At 42.6% G+C, this 18,850-nt stretch overlaps 1 protein-coding gene across 1 annotated transcript in view; it reads right to left on the bottom strand.

The window, feature by feature from the left end:
- Col6a5 (collagen type VI alpha 5 chain) overlaps positions 1 to 18,850 on the bottom strand; it is a 118,596-nt gene that overhangs the window by 19,502 nt on the left and 80,244 nt on the right. The window contains exons 37-39 of the mRNA XM_035444235.1: positions 14,450 to 15,136; positions 13,043 to 13,139; positions 12,167 to 12,399 (exon numbers count right to left, since the gene is read on the bottom strand). Of these exons, the coding sequence (XP_035300126.1) occupies positions 12,167 to 12,399; positions 13,043 to 13,139; positions 14,450 to 15,136 (1,017 nt within the window). The remainder of the gene's footprint in view (positions 1 to 12,166; positions 12,400 to 13,042; positions 13,140 to 14,449; positions 15,137 to 18,850) is intronic.

The raw sequence follows: 18,850 nt of genomic DNA on the forward strand, positions 1-18,850 counted from the left end.
GGAGGTAATATTGAAATCTGTAAGAAACATCTGCACAATGAAATGAAATTTCCTCCAAACTAAAGGACATAGGTTGCCAAACTGGAAAAATAATGAAAGAATGTACTAGTTATTTCTCTCCTTGTTGTGACAAGATACTTGATAAGAAGCAATTTAAGAGGGGATGAGTTGATTTTGGCTTACAGCTGGGAAGATGCAGTCCATCGTGGGAGGGGCAAGGGGAGGGAGCTGGTCACATGTGTCACCAGCCAGAAATCATGGAGTGATGAATGACAACACTCAGTTCCCTTTGTCTACGTCGCCAACATTGAGGCTGACTCTTCCCAACCCGTTAACTGAAAACAGATACTGGGGAGATCTTGATTCCCTTTGTAAACTGCATTTATGGAGTGAGTTTTAGGACACTATGGAAAAGCAATGACAAACTCTTGAAGGCTGAGATGTGGCTCAGTGGTAGAGCACTTGCCTAGCATTCATGGGACTCTAGCTCTGATCCCCAGGACCTAAGAGATAAAAGAAAAAACAAGTTTGAGATGTGTGGTACAATGGAATAGGAAATAAAGTGTCATTAGGGACTGCACAGGTGGCTTTTAGTCAGTAGAGGAAGCATGAGGACCTGAGTTTGGGTCCCCAGCACTCACATAAAAAGCCAGGCACAGTAGTGCACACCCAAGCTTCTAGCACTGGGGTGATGGAGACAGGAGGATCCCTGGCACTTGCTGACCAGCTAACTAGTCTTGCTGAATTACTCAACTTCAAGAAACTGAAAAGGAGCTGGGGAGATGGCTCACACATAAACCGCTTGCCGTGCAAGCATGAGGACCTGAGTTTAGACCCCCAGAACCCACATAAGGTCAGGCAGGTGTGTTGGCTACCTGTACTCTCACCACCTTAGAGGAAGAGACGTGAGATCCCAGAGACCCAGAGATCCAGAAACCCACAGATCCCAGAGCAAGCTAACACACGAGGCTAGTCAGAGTTGGTGAGCACTGTGTTCATCAAGAGATTCTGCAGTGAAAGGGGATGGGACAGGTAGGGTGTTAGTTGGGGGGGGCAGGGGAGGAGAGGAGGCAGAGGGAACTGGGATTGACATGTAAATAATCTTGTTCCTAATTTAAATAAAAAATGGAGAGAAAGAAAAAAAGAGATTCTGCTGCAATACATAAGGTGACGGTGATCATGAAAGACACCCAGTAACAGCTTCAGGCCACCACAGGTACACACACACATGCATGTGAATATATATATATATATATATATATATATATATATATATATATATTCTTTGGATATATATATATATTCTTTGGATATATATATATATATATATATATCCAAAGAGAGAGAGATAAAGGGAGAAAGACAGGGAGAGAAATGAGAGAGAAAGAGAGATTGAGAATATATGAGTCTTCAAGTAGTTGGAAAGAAGTTTTTATCCAGGCAGGCACTCCCATGTTTGGAAGAGGCAGCCACCTGGGTGCTGGGAGGTACCTTCAAAAAGGAATGTCATGGACAGAGCATCGTCTTCTTTAGGGATATGCCCCTGGCCAGTTATCCATTCCCAAGAGGTCAGTACTGAACACATACATATATGAGCAGCACCAAATGAACCCAGCAGGCTGTATTTATACATATGTGGGTATATTCATGTAATAATAATTAAAGCAGAGGTCAAGAATTTGAAAGGGAATGGGGTACTGTGGCAGGAGTTGGGGGGGAGAGGATAAGAAATAATATAAATACAGTACTCATATAAGAAATTCACAAAAAAATTTAAAACTTAATAAAAAAAGCAATGCTCAAGTGAAATGTACCATCAAAATCTGCTGATGACAGAAGCATAATGATGACAAAACCTACTGAAAATGCCATGATCAACCCTCCCCAAAGTTCCTCGGCCTGCCATGAAGGTTATCTGTCACTAGCATCACAGAGAACATCATTAAGGCTGGTTCCCACCTTCTGCAGAGATAGGCTGTCCTGAACCAGACACTGTAGAAAGAAAGTCCTTTGCACAAGCAAAACCAATTTCATAGATGAGAAAAGTGGAGAGTCTGGTAAGTTAAGCCACAAGTCCACTATCAGATAACCAACGCTTAGAACAAGTAGCACTCTTTTGGTGGTTCCAAACTGCACCTTGGACGCATCACTAAAGCCTTATAGGATGTCAAACAACAGAAAAAAGATCATTAGCATTGAAAATGCAGAGTGATCCATTTATCACAGTAAATGTGTTCCCTAGACTGAAACCCTGCTGGCCCGGCAGAAGGACTCTCACGTGCAGATACCACGTGGTGGAGCGTAGTGGATGGCTGAGGAACAACTGTTGCTGTTGGGGCGGGGTGGGGGCATAGAGAGAGAGAGAGGCTCTTTTTAAGTGAGGACCAAAATAAGATGAAGCCACTGGCTGGGGAATTTCAGAAAGTAGTTGCAGATGCTGAAGAAGGCAACAAATTCTTAATAGCAATGTGTAAAAACGAAAGGAACCTTAGGGGGATTAGCACAAACCCATGGGTTTACTGATAACACTGAGGAAGATGGGCCCTAAGAGCTCAGATTGTTTGAGAATCTTGCATATGCCAGGCACTGTGCTGGGTCCTTCCTCACTTCGTTCCATGAGCTATGCCAAGCTTTTATCCCCATTTCATGGGTGACGTGGCGATTCCTCAAGTCAGGGAGAGCCTGATTCTGGAGATTTTTCTGTGTATGGAAAAAGCACAGACATTGGAAGAACCAGGCAAATCCAGATCCAAATCCTTCTTGACTCTGCCCCGTGCAACCTTCTCTTCCTAGGTCCTGTCATATATGGAGATGATCCTATGTTGCTGGTTGGCATTAAAGTAAATGGCGTACAGGCTGGTGAAATGGCTGGGTGGGAAAAACACTTGCTGCCAACCCTGACGACCTAAAAGAGTTCTATCCTCGTGACTCACAGAATGGAAGGAGAGAACTGATTCCTACATGTTGCCATCTGACCTCCACAATCTAGCCCCGTTCATGGGACCCTGAATGTTCACAAGGAGCACATCTATGCATACGTCATACACATGTGCACATGCATGTGTGTATACACACACACACACACACACACACACAATACATAAAATATATAGAGAGTGCTTATTACAATATCTGGCACATAGTAGGAACTCAACAAATATGGTTTTTTGTTTTCTTTTTCTCTTTCCTCTTGTCCAAGGTGTAGAAATGGTCCATTTCCTCTTTTAGTATTTGTCCTTTGAGAAGATAACCAGCGTATATTATACTAATCTGAGATGTAACCACTATATATTCACATACATAGGTGAGGAACTTAGAATAATATTAAGAAACGATTCTAAGAAATGCAAAAACCCCTCCTCCTATATCCCTAATATAGCAAATTGGATTCAGCTTGTGGTTAGCTGCACCTTAGCATCATTGGGAGCATTAACAATGCCCATGATGGAGCTGCTCCCATCACAGTTCATTCAGGATCCCAAAGATGAGGTCTGGATAGCCATCGTTTAAAGAACTCCTTGCGGCCTTCTAGTAGGCTGTGAGGAGAGAGGGCCATTGGCTGTGAATGAAATGGTTAGATGAAATGAAATGGTCCAAGGCTGGGCCAGGGACCAGCCACACCAGAATCCTCTTCAAACTTGTTAGACATGGAGATGCTGAGGTCACTCCCAGACTTTCTGAATCAGAACCTCCGAGGGGTAGGGCCAGCAACCTGTGTTGACCCAAGTGGTCCATGCACGAGAAAGGGCATGGTGGTCTACCCACTTAGTCTTCTCTCTTCTGTCCAAACCAATTAATGAATATATGGCACAATTTTACCATTTAAACATGTCCCCTATATGTTCAGCCATCTCTATCCTAAACATCACTACACATTCTGTCTGAATAATTGATAACCCTGGGACTAGTTCTTTCCCTCTACAATTCCCTATCCCTGCAGCAGGCAATACCAACCTCAAAATAAGTCCAGCCACACCCCTTCCTATCCTGGGACTTCAGTGCTTCCAGAGCAGAACTGCACCATGCACAGGGTCTCACTGACTGCCCTCTGTTTATATCCACATCTTCCTCTCCCACACTCTCCTCTTCAACCCTCCCCTTCAGAACATTGTGTTTGTGGTTCAGGCACAATCCTCTTGGAGGACAAACAGCTAGGAAAAAAACTATTCTCCTTGGATTCTTTCCAAATTTCTGCTTTTCCTGGTTACATCTAGTCATTTTCATTCAGCCCAAAGGACCCTTCCTGGGTGCTCAGGCTCCAGAGGAAGTTTCCTGCAAAATGGTCCCACAGATGACACTTTCACCATAGCGTCACCATGCTAAATGGCAACCATCCCTTCCTGATTCATGAATCAGCTCATGAATCCTTCTCCCACACAGTGCACGCTCCACAGTAGATGCTCACACCCCACGCCATGCAGAACAAGAGAGCTATAAGATACGTCCGCTACTCCATAGAACGTCAAGCAAATATGTCTAAGCCAGCGCATCTCAGTTTCCCATGATCATACCAATCACTTGGGGATCTGGGTATAGTGCAGAGTCAAATAGAACAGATGTTGAGGTGGAATCCAGACGCTTTGCATTTCTGCCAGGCTCCCACTGACACGTCAGTCCATGGGCCACCAGATACGCTCTGGGTGGGTGAGACCATGACCTGGACACTTGTATGTTCCTTCATGTTGTTTTACAGGAATGCCTATAACTGATAAGAGTTGAGTTGCACTGTTTATTAGTCTATTCCAATAACAACCACCATCCTGGAGTTTAATCTATTTTTTGCTCATTTGTTTAAAAGAGACCGTAATCAGTCTCCTTGTGAGCCAGTCCCCTGCACAGCTGCAGTCCCCATCTGTGTTAATCAGCTTTCTGTTGCTGGAATAAATATCCAAGATGAAGCAACTTAGAACTGATGGAGGATTCAGGTCGTTAGCAGTTGGCTGTGTTGCTTTTGGCCCTGTGACAAAGCAGGACATCATAACAGATGCTGTGTCAGAGGAAACTGCTCACCACATGGTAGCTGGTAAAGAGAAAGAGGAAGAGGCTAGCACCCCAACATCCCCTTCAGAGGCATCCCAATATCCCCTTCAAGGACTGACCTAACATCATCCCTGTAGGCCTCCACCTCCTAAAGCTTCTTCCACTTTTCTATGATAACTACTGGGACCAAGCCTGAACTACACAGGTCTTTGGTAAGCTATCCAATACCCAAACTACAGCATCATCGAAAACAATGAGAACTTCCTTATCAGCAGCCCTCTGTGAAGGCCAAGCGCTAGGGGTTAAAAAACAGGAAACAAAACAAAAATCTTTTCTCAACACAGAATCCACATTCAGTTTGGGGACTAGAATCTTGGCGTATAATCCACAAGATAGGGCTCCCTCATTTAGTCTTTTTGCATGAAGATGGATTGTTAGTAGCTCTCTATTAAGTTTCCAGCAAAGGCACTCATTCCTAACGATTAGTGTGGTGTTCTTACGATGAGCAACACAGAACTACAGAAGGAACGAATCCAATGACAATGCCAAAGGTCTGGGATCAGATCTCCAGGGTCCCAGCAGCAGGTGAGGGCTGCTGGAGCAGATGGGTCACTCTAGAGAGATGGGAAGGGGCTTCCACTTGGGAAGACTGAGCGGAGCCCATACTAACATCCAGCTACACCGCTATACCAGTCAGCATTTTAGCTCCACTGTTCACACTCTGATCAAAGGGTTAGGAATCACATTTAGCCTGTCGAATGAGGTTTTCCAGAGCTATCACAGGACTCTTAGTCATCTGTAATTCTGACCAGCTGTTCTAAGTGCATCATCCCATGTCATGGAAGGTTGCAGGGCCTTCGAGGGTCATTTCCACAAAAACTTTCTGGTAAATGGCTGCTTAATACATACTCCATGGTTCCTTTTGAGGGAATTAAAATTGGTCATATGTTGTGGAACGTTCAAGATTTTTAAAGACAGTTTGCTCTTTTCAAAGTCAACCCGTTTTCCAACAACTCACCATACTTTCTGCAGCATCAAATTCCCAGGCCCGCCCCACTGACCGCCAGGCAAGCTCTGCTCACAAACTGCCAACTTCCTGTCTCTCTGCTACACAGATGCGCAGTGCTAACTTCGGGGGTTTTGTCATCACTCGTGCCAACTCTCCTTGCCGCTAAATCATGTTTATCTTTTATGATGAATCTGTCCTGCCATCCCTTCACAAGGTTTCTTGTAAGTGCCAGGCGCTGCCCTGGGAATGTAATGAATCAGGCAGAGATGCCTCTGGCAACATCCACAAGTGTATGAGCCCTTAACACACTGGTGAGAGCCCAGAGGGAGTGGCCCAGGGCCCAAGAAAAATACAGTAGGTGGAGGTTTCTCCACTGTGATGGCTATTCTTCATTGTCAGCTTCACTGGGCTTAGAATCACCATGGAAACTCTCCTCGAGGTGTGTCTGTATGTCTCCAGAGAGGCTTAACTGAGGTGGGAAGACCTACCCTGAAGGCAGATGGAACCACCACATGGGCTGAGGTCCCAAGACTGAATAAAAAGAATGAGCAATAGCATTGACCTACCTCTCTTTGCTTCGTGACTACAGATTTGGTATGACAGCTTCAACTCTTAGCAACATGTGTTCCCTTCCATGATAAATGGTACCCTCACAGTGTAAGATACAATAATCCCTACCACGCACTCATGGAATCACACACACACACACACACACACACACACACACACACACACACACACGTAAATAATTTTTAAATGGAGTTTACTTTTTGGCTTAAATGCCCAAAATATGTAATATACTTATTCAGAAAGCCCCTTGAAATTACAATGGAATGCTTGTCTGATGAAACAATGTACCCATTGTGTGCATATGTGTAAATGACATGTATGCTGTACATGCGTGTGTGTAGGTGTGTGTGCATGTGAAAGCCAGAGAATACCTCAGGCGTTATTCCTTAGGTGCTATCTGCTTTATCTTGTATTTTGTGTTTGTTGTTTTTGTTTCCAGACAAGGGCTCTCACTGGCCTGGAGCTCACTCAATAGACGAGGCTGGGTAGCCAGGCAGCCCCGGGATCGGCCTGTCATCTCCCCAGTGCTGGGCTCACAGCATCTTCCTGAAGCCTGGCTGTTTTACAAGGACTCTGGGACTGGAACTCAGGTCCTCAGGCTTGCAAGATGACCAATTTCCTGGCCAAGCTGTCTTTCCCACCCAACCCTCTTGACTCTACTCACTCCTAAAATGTACATGAAGGTCACATGGGCTAATTTTATCTATTGATTCAAGTTTCACGTATCCAGTATTCAGGAAAGCTGCCACTTAAATGTTACAAACTCTATGACCTTGGTTTACGACAAACTCCTCAAGGGGAATGAAGATTTGATAGCTATTGTTTTTTAATCCTTTCCCAATTCTTGACGTTATCTTAGATGTAAAGATTTACTCGAGTTTTGTATGTGTTATGACACCATTTATTCTATTCTAAATTATGTACTGTCAGGCATCTAAACATGTATAAGGAATATTTATTAACCTTTTAAGGCATCAGTGCTAATTTTAGATACCCCATTTCACCTTTCCCCACTGAACAATCACTGCTTTTAAACCTAGCATTTGACTTAGGGGAGGTGAGCAGATTCATTTCCAACACCCAGGCCCTGTGCAGGTTTCAGGTCTCTCATCTATTTAAGCCACAGGCTACAGGGGCTAGAAAACTCATTACCAGAACCTGTACTGACCCACTTTCCCGGATTCCCATTTTCACCCCTACAGAGGGGAGACTCCACCCTGGACCATGGAGCAAAGAAAAGAATGATGGAATATTCTGTTTATCTTGTTCCTTGATAAGCATTCTTTTTATGTCATAAAGTTTCCTTTTCCTAGCACTGAACTCCAGGGTTATCCAATTGTTGTCCATGCTTTTATTACAGTCCTAAGTTACCATAAAGAACACATGGTATTGCTTCTCTGGTTTAAGAATGTGTAAGTGATAGTCTATCCTACAACTTTTTCTGACTCAGTGTTATCTTTGATACTTATATATGTTTATGAATGCAGCTCTTGTGTATTGGATTGACTGCCCTGTAATATTTTGTTATATGCACATGACACATTAGGATATATAGGTTGCATTTAACTCTGCTCAACACACGGTGCTGTATCTGGTTCCTGTACATATGTGTGAAAGCTTCATATAGCCACTTATTAATGGGACTGTTGCTGAACTGAAGGACGTGGTTAGAAATATAACAGATATTGCTTCAGTGTTGTCCAGAGCTGTAATAATGCATCCACCAGCTGTGTGAGGGTGTCCATGGGTTTACATTCGTGATGCCATCTTCCCATTTAGATTTTGGGATCTGATGTGTCCTTTGTGCTTATATTGAGACACACTTACAAAGTTCTCAGAGACAAACAAAACTATTCAATAAACAGAGTTTGTTTTGGAACTTCCCAGAGCAATAAATGCCTACTTAAAATTAATTGACTGTATTATTTTTAAAGCATGTAAACAACAATAGAGTAAGGATAATTATGTGGAACAAATACAAAATTGTCCACAGTGTTATCCGATCAGCACATTCAATTCATTTTTCATGCAAAACATGCTCATTAATCTGGTAATTTCTCGATGCCTTAGCCAAATTGAGTGATTTTATTAGTATATATTAATTGCACAAAATAATGGGTTTCATTCTGACATTTCCATATAGGCATACAAAACACTTTGATAACATTTGCCTCCTCTATTACTCATTGTATTCCTCTTTCCCTTTCCAAATCCCATTTGCTTTTGTCTCCTTCCCAACCATCTAGACCCCAGACTCCACAAGAGAGAGAAAACAAATGGTAGTCACTTAACACAAAGGCCTCTCGTTCCATCCATTTTCCTGCAAGTCACATGACTTTGCTGTCTTTATGTCTAAATAGCACCACTGCGTGTGTATGCCATGTGAAACTGAATGACGTGGTAATTAACTCAGCACCACTTTATCTCATTCTGTACGTGCATTTCCCACATAGATTCACATGTGCTTTCCAGGACTTGAATTCTAAAGAGTCTGAGTTAGACTACAGTTAATAAGAATGCACAGAACAAGGTCAGACTTGGGTTTCTCTTTTAGAAACTGTTTTTGCTGTGCTGTAATTCTTAAGAACAGACCTATTTCCATGTTCACCTGGTGACAGGTTTTCTTTTGCAGCAAAACCCAAGTACACACAAGGCCCACTAAAATAGAAAACGAGTGTTCCCAGTGTGAGCAAACAGTTCATAAAGCAGCCCTTCCAGCTCCTTGTTTTTGTTATGAGTTTGTTATTTTGTAAATGTTCTGGTAAAGGAAACCCACAGAGAGCTGGGCGGTGGTGGCACACGCCTTTAATCCCATCACTGGGAGGCAGAGACAGGGGGATCTCTGTGAGTTCCAGGCCCGCCTGATCTACAAAGCTTCACAGAGAAATCCTGTCTCCAAAACAAAACAAAACAAACAAACTAAAAACACAGAGGACAGGCAATAAGCGCTCGATGCAATCCCAGGGTCCTATCAGAACCAAAGCCACTGAGTTTACAGTTGTATAAACGGGTAAAAGACAATCCTAGGACATTGCAGTGACAACTTGTTTTTACTCCAGGATCTAATTTGAGATACAGATGTAATGACAACTATGACAAATGTCTTCTTTTGGCAGATAATCTTCCAAGCTGATCAACACGACTGAACAGAGCTGTCACAGGAAAGATTGTTACTTCTTGCTCAGTGTCCCCAAGAGATGAAGTGCCATTCCTGCTTCGGAAGGTCTGTTCCTCGGATGTCTTTATTCTGAAGAGCCTCCCTCAGATTTGGACTGAGAACTAAGTTTAGTTCTAGTTCCTGCCCCTACCCTTACCCTTCTAATATAATGGTTGACACCTTCCGGCTGGAGCCACCACAGGGAGTCCCGTATGCCAGCGGACACTCTTCTGTACTGTGTGCTCATCTCGAACCCTCGCCATCTGCAAAGCATGGAGCACACACTGCTCTTAGTGTCACGATATTGGCTACCAGTGTTTCCTCCTGAGCCTACTCCCATGGGTGCCAGGTATGAGACAAACACAGTGAGTCTTTGCTATTTTCAACAGTCAAACTAAAAGTCCCACCTAGAGTGATGTATCCATGGAGAATGATGTGACCTTTGCTAAAACTGAGTAATGCATACCGTCTGTGGACAAAATTCTCTCTGGTCTACCGTGATTTGAAATTCCTTGCTTAGTGGCTTTAGGATTATTATATAGGCAACTGAAGGGGGTGATGACTGTCTATGATAATATCGGGCTCTTCTCAGAATTCCTGTGGCTCTTGGTCCATCCATCAGGGATTTGGGAGGGAGGAGACCTTAACTCAGACACCTGATTCCCAGCCAGGCCCAGGCTTTGGCCGCCCTCTATGGGACTGTGCTGGCATGGCGCCTCATTTGGTTTCTACTCCTTCCTAGGATAGAAAATCCACTGCCTGATGGATTTTCTCACGACTATTTTGTGAACAGTTCTCTGGCTTGGGAATTTTCACTAAGTACCTATCTTCAGTTAAAAAAAAAATCATGTCCTTCTTGTCTTGCACTTTGGAAAGTTAACACCTTTTTTTTTCTTAAAAATTTGAATGTATGTAATTGCAACAACATGCTATAAAAGCTGGCATTTAAAAATAAAGCTTCCTTGGGGGCTGGAGAGATGACTCGGAAGGAAAAAGCCAAGCCGGACGGCTTGAGGTCAATCCCTGGAATCCACATTTAAAAGCCTGATGTGGCAGCATGCATTTGGAATCCCAGCATTCCTAAGGTGAAGTGGGAGGAGGCAGAGAAAGGATTGCCCAGATGTTTGCAGGCAAAGATACCCTGGGGTATGTACTCCTCCTCAAAACAAGGCAAAAATAGAGAAGAGGCTGGGTTCTCTGATTGCTACACAGTTCCCCACCCACACCCACACCCACACACACACACACATTCACATCATACACACGCAGACAAGCAACAACAGCACAGTTTAAAATGCTTTAAAATGGCAATTCCATGGGTTTTTTTTAAGACAGGATTGCATGCAGCCCAGGCTGGCCATGAGCTCCTAATCCTCCTGCCTAGGCCTCCTGACTATTTGGATCATAAGCATATGCCACCACCCCTGGCCATGTTTCTCTTTTAGCTTTTCCAACAAAATCTAAATATCAGAGTAGTTTGATCTCAGTTATCCATTATATAAAACACGTTTAAGTCAAATAATTTATAGTGTTCATTTCTCTCCTTAAAGTTCTATTTCTGTTCCAGTTCCAGCATACAATTTCATGCCAACTGTAAAAGATTTATATGCTTTAAACTCTTTAAGTATTTGCCTGATCATACTTTTCCCATTGGGGAAAATACATACGATTGCATGTGTTCGTGTGTGCATGTGTGTGTCTATTTCCTATGTCTACTTCTAGGCATTAAATTTTTGTCTCAATGGACATTATTAGAATTTGTTGCAACATCCTATATATGTAAACTTTGATCATTTTAAGGAAAAAAGTAAACATTTTGTTGGAAAAGTATTTATTAGTTATATGGATAATTTTATATTATTTTTACTTCTGGCCTGACCATTTCCACCCAATCTCCAAAGCTTCCTAGGAAGATCTTATATCTGGACCAATACACCATAATCAGATGCAGGATGGCTGAGAGACACGCCATATTCGCGTGCACGTGTGCGTGTGTGCGTGCGTGTGTGTGCGTGTGTGTGTGTGTGTGTGTGTGTGTGTGTGTGTGTGTGTGTGTGTAGGCAACATCTAAAGCAGGAAAGCCTGGGCTACAAAGGCAGACCTGGAATGTTCAGAGTCCGGGGGCTCCTCACCAGTCTGGGGGTGCAGCTCCTGTCTTCTTGCAAGGTTATTCTTGTTTATCCTTCACCCACTTCCACCCCCATCTCTCTGACTCCTTCAGAACTACTTTCTTCCCTGGGTGTTCTAAACACACTCAGCTTCCTTTCTACTTTACTGAGATTGTCTCCCTTGCCCTATTATCTCAGGGGATCCTTGCACTCCTGGGTAAGCAGCATTTCTTTTATGCCTCCACTGTCATTTCCCCTTGCCCCCATGCTTTTCAACCCCCAGGGGAAAAGACCAGCCAGACAAAAGTACTTCAAGCTCTTCAACAAGGACACGCAGGTTACCTTGTTTGCCATTCGCTGGAGCTGCGGTTTCTTCCGAATGTGGCTCTTCCTTGTCATTCACCATCACTTCTCCAGAGGAGAAGAGCATGTACAACTTCTGGATCAAATCATCAGTGATCCCTGAATGGTTACCATGATTGTCCCCTAGCACAAAGAAATGTTGCTCCTGGGAACCAGTGTCTCCAAACAGCTCACTGTCTCCTGCCTCGATTTTATACACCTCTGGGATGAGACTAGAGTGAAGGACAAAGGGATTAAGGTGGTTAGCCAAGTCCATTGTAAGACTGAATGCAAATACAGGCATATATCAAAACGGAAATCCATCTTATGCATGTGACAGAAACAGTCCTAAGGTGGATTTGCATGGAAATTGACACAGGAACAATTTTCTAATATTCTGAAGGAAAATTAAACACATATTTGTCTCAGAGGTTTAGGATTCCAAACCAATACTGTTCTCAGTACTAAAATTTTATTGGGGACTCACAGCTTGCTTTGCAAAGTTAGAACCCTTCCTGCATCTCTGACTTTCTGCAACTCTGTGTTTTCTGAAAGGCAGATGTTTTGTTGATCCTGTTTTCCTTCCAACCTTTGATATCATAAGCTTTACTTTGGCACTAACAAACATGAGTTGCATTATTTAATTCTTGATATGAGATGTTAAGCAACAAATATGGTTGCTTATAATATAGAATGTGGTTCTTTATAATATAACTTTATCTTCTGATAGCTGGTGATGTCATCACTAGCCCAACATTCAAAACCCCCTTGCACAGCCCAAATTTTGCATCCTGCAAATGAAAATGTCATTCACTTCACATTCTTAAGGGCTGTTTCCTGAGCTGTACAACCCACATCTGAGATTTCTTAACTCACAATGAACTATCTTCTGTGCCAGCATTCTCCGGGCTGGGGAAGGTGATGTTCGCACACTTGGCTTGCAGGTCTCTGGTGGGATATTTGTTGATAGCACCTGGAGACAGAGTGGAATTCTTAGTCCACTTTTTACCTTCCCACATAATGACTACCACCCAGTGTCAGATCATCTTTTCCTGGAGATGGGAGTCTTTTCCCAAAACAAATTAATCTTCTCAGGGACTTAGCAAAGTCCACATGCTGGCATGGAAAGACCTTGTTCTTGCCAAGTCAATGAGATACAGCAATAATTGAATTAAAAGTTCCCACGCTCTATGATACAGTTCAAGGACATCTCTGAATTCCTCCTGTTATCTATTTCCCTCTCACTCTACACCCAGGAAATGGAGGCTCTTCCTAATAGGCTTTGTTGGCTGTTGAAGTCATCTTCCCACTTTCTACCTTGCAGTTGAGAGAAGATGTTGTTTAGACTCACTAGTAAATATATTGCCTACATTCCAGGATTCCTGACTCTAACATGAGTCCTGGGATTGTGTGTGTGCCAGAACCCCTAAAATCCTGGGAAGCCTTAGCAAGCTCCCAGCCACTGCAGACAAGCACACAGTGTGGCTTTTGTTCCCTCCCTGATTCCCAGCACAGGCCAGGGCATGTTCAATGCTCTAAGAACTTGGACTATCCAATACCTCTGCCTAAAAATGCAATGCTGAGGGTAGAAGCTACTCTCAGTGTGCCACAGTGGAAAGACACCCTTCAAATCTCTGTGTAGTTATACTTAAGCTATGTCTTTAACAGAGGCTCTAGAAAATATCTGTATCTATGAATCCTAAGAATTTAAGTCGGGACACAGGATGGTTAATAATGACAAGGTAGATCAGATGTCCTTCGAAAAGATGGATGGGTAGTGGCAGTGGGGGTGGGAGTTTATTCATTACAATAGCACACTTTGTTAAGGATTCAGTAACTAAAGTGTAGCTTAATAGAAAAGAGTATAATCTTAGGGCCAGAATTGTGGGGTTGTGTCTAGAATTTGCCAGGCATTAATTATGAGCTTTTGAGCAATTTATCTGAACCTTAGTTTTTCCTTTATAGAAAAGGAATCTGAGTTCTTCCCTCTGAGGGCTATGCTGAAGACTAAATGATGCAGTCATTCAGAGAGCCAAACACTTAGTAAATGTTCAGAAGTCAGGCTTAAAGGAAACCTTTCATCCATTTGAGAACCTCCTGCCTGGAAGTTTGACAGCAGCAATGCCCAAAGTCAACAAGATTTTTCTCTGAGATTCTTCCCCTGCTTCCTGTTCACACCCCAGCACTCTCTACTAAGACGAGATGTATTTGACTATATGGGCTGATTAACTGCATGCAGAGACATCAATAAGGCAATAATGGAGAGAAGCTTGAAAGACTTACGTCTGATTGAATGAACAAATGGCTTGACGAACTTAATGATATAGTCCAAATCTGGCTTGTGTGTCCGGCCAAGCTGAACTAAGTGATGATCCAGGGGTTGGCTTGCTAATTCTTCTAACTCTATGTCATTGTGTACAGGACCAAAGGAAAATACAAATATGGAGTAGCCTTGGCACTTGGCTCTCAGAGATGCATTCCTTAAGGCTTCTTTGTCTAAGGGGCTGGTTTCGCCTGCAGATACTATGAAGATAACTTTGTTTTTCCTCAGGTTGGGGGTTCCTACAAAGACATTGTCAATTGTCCACTGAAGGGCATGGCCAATAAAAACATCTCCATTGAGCTGTTTAAGAGACTCTTGGAGATGATGTTTCATTTGGTGTACCCTGTTGTAAGTGACCAAATCAAATTCCAGGTACACTGGGCATTCTTCTGTGTTTGGCAGATAGTCTGGAGGAGAGTAGGTCAGGACAGTCACTCTGTCTCCTAAGACAGAGGTCAGTGGATCTGGGGCGATGTGAAAGTAATCCAGTATGGAAGTTATAAGAGTTCTCACTTCCTTAAACTCATCATCTCCAACTCTTTGAGAAGTATCTATGAGGAAGGCCACATCCATGTAATATTCTTGGAGAGAAGTATCCTCTGGCTCATCAGCAAGACCCAGTTCTTTTCTGCCATGATGTTCAAGTTCTGCAACGGAATAGCTTGAGTCACCGACAGTGAAAGGATTAACTTGAAACTCTAAGACATGAACGTACATACATGGCATGGGGTGTCACTATTCTTCATTCCCATACCATGGCAGACATCGCTAATCTATGCCATGCTAGACATCACTAATCAATCTCAGCACTTGTTCCCAGATGCATTCTGCAAGTCTGTCTTTACTTAGCTCGGAGAGTTATTTCCATTTGACATATGTTGTCTCAGGTTTTTGAAAAATGACTGATTTGACCCCAAATATCTCAATGCAAGAAGAGAGATACATGCCTACTCTAGTGCTTCCACGAGGCTACCACGCCTAGAGCACACATTTCCACCTACTAAATATTTCATTACAAGAAGCAAACACAAGAGAAAGTACAGATGCCAAGGTTGCAACTCATGTACTTGCATATATGTGTAAATAAAAGGTTCCATACAGCAACATCATGAGAGCAGGGCTAAGTCAGTGCTGACTTTAGAACCTTGCTGCTGTATAAGATATGGCATACTCTAAGACTTTGGGTACTCTGAGTGGCCATCTGCAGTTACCAAGATAAGGAGCTCACACCATGATAGAGGTGAAACAGGATCAGTAAGCACTGACTAGTTCAGTTAACACTCATTTCTTTCTAACAAAACAATATGCTATATTTTAAAAGTTGTGAGATAGTATACTTTAAGTGTTCTCAAAACAAAAATGATGAATATGTGTGATATAACATGTTAATTGGTTTAATTTAGCCATGCCATTGTGAACATACTGTATTCTGTATCATAATTGTGCATGACTTTATTTATGAACTAAATAAATGAATGGAAAAAAAGAAAAACAAGGAGAAAAAAAGAAAATCTAGCTAGAAACAAGACAATCTAAGGCCAGGCATTCATAACAAAACAAAACAAAACAAAACAAAACTTTCTCAATGAAGAAAGCAACATCACAATTTATATTCTCTCTCTCTCTCTCTCTCTCTCTCTCTCTCTCTCTCTCTCTCATGTGTATGTGTGTGCACATGCATGTGTGTGCACAAGTGTGCTTGCTATGTACAGGCATGTGGGGAAGTCAGAGATCAGAATTGGGTGTCTTCCTTTATTTCTTTCCACATTACCTCTTAGAGACAGGGATTCTCATTGAACCTGGCATTTGTTTTTGCAGCTTGACTGGCTGGCTGGCTTGAGAGCTCTGGGATCCTCCTGTCTCCACCCCGTGTTTTCCACCCCACCCCTACCCCAGCCCTTGTCTTACATCTGTGTGGTGGTATATGCAGCTTTTACTGTAAGGATTGGGATCTGACTAGGGTACTAATGCTCGCAAGGCAGACATGCTTCCATTGCTCCATCTCTCCACACCCCTCAGCTTATATCCTGAGGCAAGCTATTATGCTGCAGCCCATCACTCCCAATGACACTGCTCTAAAGGCATAGGCGTACGAAAACTTTGTACACTCCTGGAAAGGAAGGCTGGCTGGGGAGATGGGGAGAACCATCATCTCAGAAAGGTGGGCAGCAGATGGTCAAGTTCTTTTCCTTTCGTGGAGAGGTGTGTTTGTAAGCATACTTAAACACTAAGTAGCTTTCTCACTGGCAAAAGATGTGTGGTTCCTATGTCTGCTCAACCTTTCATTAGACACTTGTGCATTTAGTGCTTTATTTAATCCCCCAAAACAATAAATGAACCAATAAAATTAGAGTAGTGCTATAAAAATCAATAGAGAATGCAACAAATACATGATTACCACAGTGATTTTATTAATACCGGAAGTGCTTTACTAGATAGTTTTTGAATGTTCAATGAACCCTGCATTCTTGGGGCAAATCCACACTACCCTTTTATTTGTTCTTGGATTTGACTTGACAAATCACTTTTCAGAGTGATTTTTGTATCTATATTTATTAAGAATGGTAGTCTAGACTGGGTGTGGTGGTGCACTCCTTTAATCCCAGCATTCAGGAGGCAAGCAGATCTCTATGAGTTCAAGGGCAGCCTGGTCTGCAAGGTGAGTCCCAGACCAACCTACATAATGAGACCTTGTCTCACCCCCCCCCAAAGAAAAGAATGGAGGTCTAGTAACTGGAGAAACAGCTCACTAGTTAAGAGCACGTGTGCTTCTTGCAGAGGGTGCAGGTTCAGTTCCCAGCACCACAAGATGGCACAGCCATCTCTAGAACTCCAGTTCCAGGTAATCTGATACCCTCTTCTAATACATACATGCAGACAAAATACCCATACACACAAATAAATAAATCTATTTTTTTGAAAAAAATGAATGGTTGTATGCAGTTTTCATTTAATTTCTTTATCTGGGTTTTGGTATCAACATGATCTGACTTCAAAGAATGAGTTGGTAAATAGTATGTCCTTTTTAATTCCCTAGAAAAGTTTGTATAGAATTGGGCAATTCATGACTGGGTGGTGGTCTCATACCTTTAATCTCAGCACTGGGGAGGCAGAGGCAGACAGATCTCTGAGTTCAAAGCCAGCCTGATCTACAGAGGGTGTTGCAGGACAGCCAGGGCTACACAGAAAAGTTCTGTATCAAAAAAAAGCAAAACAACAACAAAGAATTGGTATTCATCATTCCTTAGAAGTTTTGTTGAATTTATGGTGAAATCATGAGAAGGTTTCAAGTACAAATTCAATAATTTTGACAAGCTAGTTAGGTTATTTCTTCTTGAATGAACTGTGGTGGTTTTCATATTATGAGAAATTTGTGTCTAATTTATATGCAAAATGCCTTATTGTTGGGCCCCAGCCCCCACAGGGTCTCTGTGAGTTGCTTGTCAGCCAATAGCAATAGGTGCATCCTGTTTTCTAGTTCTGGCTTCAGCCCCCACCTTGCTCCCATGAGCTCTTACACCTGGGGTTTCTCCACTGTGCTGTAAGTCTGTATATAAGGCTGCTCTCCCCCCCACCCCACCCCCAGAATAAAGACAGAAGCACATAGCACAAGCAGCCAGACGTCTCTGCTTTTAACTAAATCCCCAGGCTTTTGCCCAATACTCAGACTTAGTCATGGCATGGACGCCACACCTTATTACATGTTATCATTTTAATAGCTGTAGAACATGGAAGATGCCTCCTTTCTCTTTGCTAACACTGATTATTTGTGCCCACTTTTTCTGGTGAGTCTGATTATAGCTTTATCAATTTTATTGATCTCAGAGATCTGACTCTTGGCTTTAGTGATTTTTCTCATTTCTTGTTCATTGAGTCCTTAAATGTTATCACTTTCTTCTGCTTGCTCTTGTCTGTCAGTTTCTGGCTCCTGAAGATGGAAATCGAGGTCACTGATTTGAAGCCTTTAATTTTTACTGGTCTTAAGCATCTAATGTCAGAATTGGTTCACAATCGTGCTCAAGTGGGGTCTCAGGATTCTGGAATGTTGATTTCATTTTCATTTCCTGCAAGATGCTTTCTAATTTCTTCATCGACTTCCACTTTGGCTGTGGATTATTTTAAAGTGTTTTATTTCTTTTGTGAAGGTTTGGGAATTTTTCAAAGATCTTTCTGCTAATTATTTCTGAGTTTAGTTGTGTGTGGGCCAGAAAATATTCTTGCTAAACTTGGATCCTTTTAAATTCTTGAGCGTTGTTTTATAGGCCGCAGTGAGGTCTATTTTGGCAAGGGTTTCATGAGCATTTAAAGAACTGTGCATTCTTCTCTGGTTGGAAGTGCCATGTAGGTTACATTAGATGGTA

The sequence above is a fragment of the Cricetulus griseus genome, chromosome 4 (genome assembly GCF_003668045.3).
Source record: "Cricetulus griseus strain 17A/GY chromosome 4, alternate assembly CriGri-PICRH-1.0, whole genome shotgun sequence".
Lineage (NCBI taxonomy): Eukaryota > Metazoa > Chordata > Mammalia > Rodentia > Cricetidae > Cricetulus > Cricetulus griseus.